This window comes from Miscanthus floridulus, chromosome 14 (genome assembly GCF_019320115.1).
Source record: "Miscanthus floridulus cultivar M001 chromosome 14, ASM1932011v1, whole genome shotgun sequence".
In the NCBI taxonomy this organism is placed as follows: Eukaryota; Viridiplantae; Streptophyta; class Magnoliopsida; order Poales; family Poaceae; genus Miscanthus; species Miscanthus floridulus.
In genome coordinates, this window is record NC_089593.1 from 60,533,335 (window position 1) to 60,542,895 (window position 9,561).

Sequence of the window (9,561 nt, forward strand, 5' to 3'; positions counted from 1 at the left end):
ACCATCCTCGATACGTCCGTGATTAATGATATCTACGTCCCTCTCCACCGGCTGCCCCTACTCCCTCCAAACTCCAAAGTCTCCTCTATTTGACAACCATTGATCTTCTCACGAACTCGCTAGGCTGAGTATATTTTTCGTGTTCGACGCTTTTGAAATGTCAAAAAAGATTGTCCTATGAGTAGAATTATAGCATCATCGACAAAGATCGACAAAGATATTATGGTTCCACAGCTTAATTGTGGCAAGCAAAAAAAAAAGTAATATGGTAGTACACAAACGTTATTATTATTATAGCATAGGGCAGGACCTTTCAAGAGCCAAGCTGCAAACCTGCACAGCAAAGACCTCCCCTGCTCTTAAGCTTCGTCAGCCTCCCTCTCTCTACTCGTTCTACCTCCCTCCCCTCCCCCCTCCTTCTCTGCTGCGCCAGCTCCGCTCTACTCTCCAATCCCAGGCGAATTCCTCGTCTCCCTCCACCGCGTGTCGGCGCTTTGTCTTCTCCGGCTCCGCCCGCTCTGATTCGCCGCTCCGCTCTACCCCTCTTCCGCCGGAAAGGGGGGAAATTCATGGCGAGGCAAGTAAGTATGTCTGATCACTGTGTCTTGTTGAATCCTCCGTGTGCCGTGGGTTTCCTCCGCAAAGGAGCCTCTTTTCTTGCTCGCCGTCGCCTCCTGCGAAATGGGTTCTCTGGGATTGTTGTTGCTCGGTGCTGTATTCCAGCTGGGGGGATGCCCGCCGGGTCTCGATTCGCCTTGCTTCGTCACCCCAAATCGGGATCTTCTTGTGCACGCCTTCCCTTGAGATCTTGCGATTAAACGCGCTATTCTTGTTGCGAGTATTGATTGTGGAGCTTCCGTGCTGGGTTCACGGGAACAGTGGTGGTACTGAGCACTGACCGGCTGCTTCGCTGTGCTGCTGTGCTGGCTGTAGGTGTCTCTGGCATTGGCGGTGGCGGTGGCGGTCGCGGTCGCGGTACTCGGCCTCGCCCGTCGTGCGGAGGCGGAGCCGCAGTGCGCGCGGCGCGGCCCGGCCGCGCCGCCGCGGCCCCACAGCGTGACGATCACCGAGTTCGGGGCCGTTGGTGACGGCGTCACCCTCAACACGGTGCCCTTCCAGAACGCCGTCTTCTACCTGCGCTCCTTCGCCGATAAGGGCGGCGCGCAGCTGTACGTTCCCAAGGGCCGGTGGCTCACAGGAAGCTTCAACCTCACCAGCCACCTCACACTCTTCCTGGAGAGTGGCGCCGTCATCGTCGGCACCCAGGTTGTCCACTGTCCACCTCATTCTTGCAGATGTCTTTTCTCTCTTCATCAGCATGAGCATTTTACTGTGTCATTGGTTGGATGGATTGGATGGAGTGGACTCTAATTCCGTTCCGTAGATTTGTGTACCACACCTACTATTTCTGTTTTTGCATCTTCAGTAGGTGTTCCATCAATTCTCCTAGTCCATCTACATGCACATAGGCTGAAATAGACGGGGTATTGCTGCATGATTTCTGGTTTACCTATCGTTTTCGATTGCATTTGCATTGAGAGTTGCTAGCGACGCAAGTAGTTCTAGTGGCCAGCTCATGTCATCATTTGTTTGTTTGGATATGGTTGGTGGAAGATGTCCTCTGGAGTGAAATTTTTCCAGCCTTCCTGGTAAGTGTCATTGGTGAGGCTTCTATTTCCATGAATCTATGATTTTACCTGGAAAATATTTTGCTTGGGAGTGAGATACATGTTTTGGTCTTCCATGTTTTCGTGAAGTACTACAACATTCCATATTCTTTCGGATCTTTGCTAGTGTAGTGATATGCGACTTTGCTAATCAACAGGAGTGTTGGATGGTGACACGTAGCTATTGATGTGAGGGCAGTAGCTAAGGAAAGACAAATAACATTTGCATTGATTTGAAGTCAAGCTGCTTTCTCTGGTCATGCCTCAATTGGTTGTAGTTGTACTGGGCTGATTGAGATTGTTTGTCTGTAATATATAGTTTTCTGCATGGTGAGACTTGTTTAGTTTTTGTTCTGTTGCATCCTCGTGAAGTTTGATTTGTTCGGAAAGAGCATCTTTGTATGCATTTCATTTTTTTTCCTTATAGCTGTGAAAAAAGATGCCTTACTTATCATAAGTTAAATATTTGAACTAACTGTATGCACTTGTGTTTTTACTTCAGGAGGTTTCACAGTGGCCTGTTGTTGAACCTTTGCCATCATATGGACGAGGAATGGACCTTCCAGGTTCGAGGCATCGAAGTTTAATAAACGGGCAGAATCTAGTTGATGTTGTTATTACTGGTAAATGCAATCTTAAAATACACTTGTTTTGAGACATCAGTTTTTTATCTGGTAGTTATTTGTTTTGCATACTTAAAATACACTTGTTTCAGGAAACAATGGAATAATTGATGGCCAGGGTTCTACATGGTGGAACTGGTTTCGTTCGAATAAGTTAAACTATAGCCGCCCTCATGTCGTGGAGTTTGTAGATTCTGAGCAAATCGTCATTTCGAACATAACATTTTTAAATTCCCCTGCTTGGAGTATACATCCAGTGTATTGCAGGTATGCTAACATTGTTTGCAACTATAGAATTTTCTCTGCTCTGTTCTGCTTAATTTTTGAGACACAGATTGTCAAAAATTACTTAACGGACATGTTTCTGTTGTTTTTCCACCAGCAATGTAGTGGTCCATAGTATCACAATTCAGACTTCATTGGATGCTCCACTTAATCATGGAATCGTTCCAGGTAATGCAGCATTTGATCATCATTGATTCCTTACCTTAGTCAAAATCCATGTGACCGTATCATCTATAGCTTTTGTTTGGATATGTATCCTGAGTTTCATCTACTTAAAGTATCTCTTTACCTAAGACACGTTTTACTGGCCAGTTTCAGTTGTGACTGTGTATTTGATGGAGACAGCAAATTCCTTTATGCTCTATGTTTAACATTTTTTGCATTACCTGTGGCGATTTGCTGCAGAGCCACTGTGGCCAAAAATTGATTCATTTCTCTTTTGTTTCTTCTGTAGATTCATGCTCAAATATGTGCATCGAGGACAGCAGTATCAGGGTTAGCCACGATGCAATCTCATTAAAAAGTGGGTGGGACAAGTATGGCATTGCATTCGGAAGGCCAACCTCAGACATTCACATTAGCAGATTGGATCTGGAGTCCTCATTGGGTGCTGCTCTTGCATTTGGGAGTGAGATGTCTGGCGGGATCTCGGATGTTCACGCGGACCACCTCCTTATCCACGGTTCGTCCAAAGGCATCTTCTTCAAGACTGCGCTGGGCCGCGGAGGCTATATTAGAGATACCGTGATCTCGGACGTCCAAATGGAAGACGTTAAAGTCGCCGTCGCGTTCACCGGTGATTGGTCAAGCCACCCAGATGACCATTTTGATCCGGCCGCGCTCCCAGTGATCAGCCACATCACCCTGAAGAACATGACTGGGACGGAAATCTTAGTCGCTGGCGTTTTGTCAGGAATCGCTGGTGACCCATTCACCGATATCTGCCTCTCCAACATCAATTTCTCGCTGGCCGATTCGGCCAGTTCCACCTCCTCCTGGTCTTGCTCCAACATCTCTGGATACTCCGAGCTTGTCTTCCCCGAGCCTTGCTTGGACCTGCAAACCCCATCCTCGAATTCTTCCATCTGCTCCACCCTCCCGAGCTTCCACGCCGCCATCGCAGCAGCGTAAATGCATAGAGTACAGAGTGTTCATCCTTCTTCCTATTCCCCGCTCCTTGTACAATTCCGAGAATCTTTCAAGCCTTTTCCTCCCGTCTCCAAAATTCTTTAAAGCTAGGCGCGTCAAGAAAAGAATCATTCACCATTCCTCCAGCCAGCCGTCAGCTTTGAGGCTCAGTCAGCATACATTCTGCATCGCCTTCTCAGGGGAGGCCAAGCCTGGCGGGAGCTGTTAATCTGCTTGTACAGTTAAGATTTGTTCATTCAATCTGTAAGAAAAAATTTTGTGGTTAGGAGGGTTGAGTTGAGTCCAGAGAGTGGCTTCATACGATTGTCGATTTGGTGATGAATGGAAATAAACACAATCATGTATTCATGAATCATGTTCCAGTGGCTCTGTATGTAAATCCTGTCATCCTTGTGGGCATCCATCCAATCAAACAACCAATACAGCAACAGCTCACATGTTCTCCTGGGATCCCCAGGCTGGCTGGCTGGCGCCTGATGAGTAGGCCTGGCCAGGCCCTCCCTCCCGTTGCTGCCAAATACTAAATTGACGTCCATGGAGTTTGTTGGACCGATGTCTGTCCATGACCGTGCATGGCCATGGCCTACTGGGGGAGGCTTCATTGGCTTCGCTTTGTCGCCATGCAGTGCGGCGGGCCGCTGAGCTGGCGCTGTCTTGGGGGTCGCCATTTGTGCGAGCTCCCAGCCGGCAGTCGCATCTGCTTTGCTCTCACTTGCAGTGGCCAAATGGAAGGCAGACAGGTGGTTAGCCGCTGTGAAGAGCTGGCAAGGATGATTAGCCGGTGATGCTGGTGGCGTTTCTTGTATTTATGTGGCTTCATTCTTCATTCATCAGCCGGGCAGCATGTGAAAGCCTGCTGTTTTTCTTGAAACACTGAAGGCTCTGCAGCTGCTGCTGCTGCATGATCCCAAAATGCCATGAAAGGCTCTGTACCTCTCAGTGAGCCTTGTCTTCCTTAGAACACGGGCTGGCTCTTAGCTGCTGCTGCTGCTGCTGGTACGGAAGCTGCACTGTTTTTCCTGAGAGGTGAGCAGGAAACGGAATGTTGCGCGAGAACTCGGAAAGAGGACATCATTGGATGCTCAGCTCAGCCTCAGCCTCTGGTAAAAAAACTGAACAGGGCTGATCATGTCATGTGATGCAACATGTCGTTGTACTCCGTACAGCGCAAGGCAACATCCATCCAAAAGGATGCTCAGATGGGTCAGCTGCAGAGACTGCAGCAGGCCTTGTTGAATGCAGTCAAAGCAAGGAGCGGATGAGCTGCTGCTTGCTGCCTGGACAGCTGGGCGCGACAGGTTCAGTCTGATGCCATGTGCCATTTGAGGATTACTGCTCCTGTGGGCCTTTAGTTAGTTTTTTACACCTGATGAGGTGAGAACTACTAGAACTAGTAATGCCCTGGTTTTTCACCTCCCGTTCACAACTCTTTTGGTGTATCTTCCGCCAAAAAAATAAAATGAATTTCTCTTCTTTTTTTGGTTAAAAAAAGAGAGAAAACAACGGAGAGGTACATGGGTGTGTGGGCGTGACCTTTGCAATGATATGCAACCGGCCAACTGGATGACAGACAAATACGGGACCAAAGAGCAGTACAGTACAGGACGGGCGGCAGGCATCCAAGAATTTTTCTCCAGACCGTATAATCAACAGTTTCCAGAGTGTATTGGTCACGCATAAATGCTCTTGTGAGATATTCCGGTCCTCAGCGGGTATGTTGCTGTATACATATAACTGCATAAACGGTCAGATTGACCAAATTACTCCCAGGGCCCTTGTTTGTGGGGTAGGTATTTATCTCAATTCACACGTGTTAGAGTAGCTTCACTTCAATCCACTCTAACGCATGTGGATTTAGGTGAATACATATGTATGCAAATAAGCTCTATCTAGGATAAAAATCCACGATGGTGTAAAATCCACGTTGACCATCGCCCGTGCCCATGACTAACATGAAGCAAATTTTTGCAAAGGGATACAAGCAATTTTCGCACCAATTTTCCATGGGCCCTTATCTTTTTGAAGGCATGACACAAAGTAGAAGAAAATATAATAAAAGGCCTAATTCGGTAGACTATGACCAGGCATTTCTCTCACAAGCTGTAAATAAAAGTAAAAGCACGGTCAGAATAGGCAAGTCTAACTCAGTTTATGTTTTTAGTACAAACAAGGGTGCTGAAAATAAACGTGGTTAGAAGAAGTTGCTGAAAAGCATGTCGTTTTGCTATCAGTTTCAACTTATTTTAGCTATAAACAGCTTTTACTCTCAACTCACTAACATCCGGATCTTAACTGACGGCAAAATTTGGAACCAGCACTGACCTAGCACTACTGCACTAGCAGCATGTTACCACACCACTTATTGTCATGTGTCTTGCTAGCCCATTGACAAGTGACAACGCCATTGCCATGGCTAAGCACTTGGGCGTCAACCTATCCACGCATCAAACCTATGCGTTTGACCTTGTTCACCCTATGTGTACGTTAATTGTTCCGTATACAGAGTCAATTTTATAAAAACCCTATGAACAAGGACTTTGAGCTTATGGAACTATTATTAGATTCTTTATTAGTCGAACAACAAACTAAGCTACAATTGATCAGGTTTCTTATAGTGAAACTAATTAAGATACACAAGTGGATTGGTGCAAAAACAGCGTGCCACACCAAACTTGTAGGAATCGGAGCAGACTTTCTGCCGTGCATGCAGTACCTGAAATAAAGAATTTCGTACAGACAGAGTATGTACGTCCTTCTTCCTTGACTCATGACCCCATGTCAGCCCTTATATAATGTATTTTCAGCTTGTTTCAGCTTATTCTCTCACACAAAATACTATTAAATTATCCGAAACCATCTAAAATTCACTGTGCAGTGAACCATCCGAACACGCCGACCATATCCAAATCCAACTGTCAACTGGAGTTTTTTTTTATCTGAACTCGATCGGTGTCGTCGTCAGCAACGCAGCATCGAACTGACGTCCCAAGTCTGAGTTTTCCCGGTCCAAACCATGTTGTCGTCTTGGAACAACTCCAAATCCAAAGTATAAACAACAGTAAAAAATCAGGTGCCACAACGAGGGTACATATATACGGTGCCAACGGATGAGCTCAACTTCCTTCAACAGTTCACCACACGTCTCTGTGAGCGAGGACTTTTTCGGTCTGATCGAGCTGAGTGCCTGAGTCCAGTCACAGTGAGACAGAGTAGTAAATAGTGTCGCGAGTAGAATTGCGAGCAATGTAAAAAAGAATGGCAAAATGAATTGGTGCTTTATTGCATTGATCATAGGTGACATTTATACACCGTAAGGCCTCCTTTGGATGCAGAGGGAAGCCACGCGCAGGGAAAGGAGGCCCTGAGGGGGATTTCGCTGGACTTATCAAACCCTGTTGTTTCCCTCCCCTAACCCCTTTTCCATTTGGTTTTCCCTCCCGTGGCTTCACTCCCCCTCTGCCTCTGCTGCCTACTTCACTCCCCTCCGCCTCTGCTGCCTGGTGCTGTGCGCCTGAGGCTATTGGTGTAGGCCAGTGCTTCAAGAATTGTTAGAATCGGATAAAAACTCAGAAAAAAAAATCAACAACAAATTAGAAAAATAATAGACATAGGCAGTAATAATCAAATCAGAAAACCCCTGAAAATCATTAATTTTTTAAAAATAAAATCAAGGAAAGTCAGATAACATGGAAAATAAGAGATCTACATAAATAATACAAATCATGATTGATTTGTGAACAAGTATAGCTCAAATGTAGACCAAAATTCAAGCAGTAATAATACAGTTCCAATAGAGATTACGGCTCCAAAATTAACTCCAAATTACAGCTCCAATAGAGATTACGGCTCCAAAATTACAAGCATAATTGCATAGGTAATTTAGCACAAAGCAAGATAGTTCTCAAAGAAGCTTGAATCTGCACCTATTGTCAAAGTATAGCTCCAAAGTCGAAATAATACAGTTCTATTCATCATGGAACACGAACACAAATTAAAAATTCAATCTTAGCTAGCTACCCTCTACTCCTTTGTGTCCAGTGCTAGCAGCAAAGAGATGAACACACAAGATGAGGGAGGTAGACATTTCAGGTCTAATTCTGCAGCAAAAAAAACATGTAACATTAGTGGAATTAGTAACTTAGCAATGAGATGAACAGAGAAAAAAACCAAACAAAGCAGGACGATTGACGAAAAGAAGTACTTGGGATTTCTTTTTCACATAGTGCAACTTATTTGAACTCTGAATTTATTTACCACTACATTTCCATATACTCTTGCCATACTCTCTCTAACACTCCATGTCATGTTCTAACACTACAACAGGTCACGTTCAGATAAACATTCATACAGGTTCAGTAGGTCATTCAGCAGATGAACACTACAGTAGATAAACATTCATTCATTCAGCAGATAAACATTCACACATGTTCTAACACTACAGTAGATGAACACTACAGCAGTCTCCAATGATCAAATTAGAGGCATCCATTCAGATAAGCATTCAAGTCATCATAAATATCCACAACATCAGATGAACACTACAGCAGTCTCTAATGCTAAAAGAAGAGGAGAAAACTAAGACAAGCAAATATACCTGTGAAATTTTTTTCTTTAGCCAAACTAGTCGAACAGCTGGATTTTTGGTCATCATAAATATCTGTCGATTCATCTCAGATTGAAAGAGCTCATTAGCATCTGCCTTCTGCTCAATAGTTAGGTCTTCTATGGTATCCACAACAGCAATGCACTTTTCTACAGAATAGTCATCTTCTTTTTTCTTCTTCTCATCTAGTTTTTCCTGATTTTTTCTCCATCTGGATCTTTCTCAAGTCTATGAATTCGCCGAGTTTAGCTACCATTTGACTTTGCTTGCGTTTTTTCCACTAGCACTTGCTCCCTCCTCTAGATTGAGATAGGGTGGTGCAGATTGCACTTCTGGGCCCTCAATTTGAGAAAAAAGATTTGTACCAAAATTGATGCCAACAGAATCAGAGCCAGCAGCCGTGTTTTGTGTACTTTGCTCAGAGTGACTTCTTTCAATTGAAGGTTGTGCTGTCATGTTAGGTGGCTCGGTTGATGTAAAATTCAAATCTCCAGTGGCTATACTTCCTATCAATACACATCACAGATACACTCTTAGGTATTATTCAAAGTTATTCAGCACCATAGGCACATGTTCATTTAAGACAACGATACAGCTAGCTCATGAATACAGCACCACAAAAACTATATTCATGAGCAAACAAAGGAAAATTACCTGCATACAATGATGCCAGGTGTTCATAAAGAGAAGTGGCTTCTTTTGGAACTTACAGACTTTGGGATACTTCTATTAAATGCAACAAAGCAACATTTTGGTTAGCTTCTTAAAATAGTGAAAACACAGTACTATATAATTGACAGAAAGTGACTAACCTCAATTAGGTCTTCCCATTTCTTTGGTTCGGCAATTATCATGCTTAATGTCTCATTCCAACCAAGCACCACTCTCTTTTCTGGCATCTCTAACTGTCCTATAGTTTCCTTTCAACTCCTTCTCCTTCTCTTGCATTTGTTGTTTTGAAAAATGAGCTAAAGGGAAGGTTTCATTGAACCGTTTAGCAATATTTCTCCAACCATCTGTTGTCCAGCCATTTTGTGCCCTGTACATTGGGATATTGACATGCTCTTTCATTACATCCACCAGCCCTTTCTCATACGTGTAGCTCCATGCAGCCCTTGTACCCTAGGACGTTGACATTGCTAAAAATGGTGAAAGATAAATATAAGCTAAAATTATAGAAATATAAATGTAAGGTAAAATGCTGAAAATGATGATCAATGCTCCGAATTACCAT

At 44.3% G+C, this 9,561-nt stretch overlaps 1 protein-coding gene across 1 annotated transcript; it reads left to right on the plus strand.

Moving 5' to 3' along the window:
• Positions 1–330: 330 nt before the first annotated feature.
• On the plus strand, positions 331–4,643 carry LOC136504377 (probable polygalacturonase). Its single transcript, XM_066499290.1, has 6 exons — positions 331–581; positions 934–1,266; positions 2,170–2,290; positions 2,383–2,557; positions 2,673–2,743; positions 3,030–4,643. Exons 1-6 carry the CDS (start codon positions 570–572, stop codon positions 3,704–3,706), a joined length of 1,389 nt encoding a protein of 462 aa, XP_066355387.1. The 5' UTR covers positions 331–569; the 3' UTR covers positions 3,707–4,643.
• The last annotated feature ends 4,918 nt before the right edge of the window (positions 4,644–9,561 follow it).

Excerpts from the sequence above, each read along its gene's own strand:
- LOC136504377 (XM_066499290.1), top strand. Across the intron at positions 2,291-2,382 it reads AGTTGATGTTGTTATTACTG|GAAACAATGGAATAATTGAT; the intron begins GTAAATGCAATC and ends CACTTGTTTCAG. Across the intron at positions 2,558-2,672 it reads ATACATCCAGTGTATTGCAG|CAATGTAGTGGTCCATAGTA; the intron begins GTATGCTAACAT and ends TTTTTCCACCAG.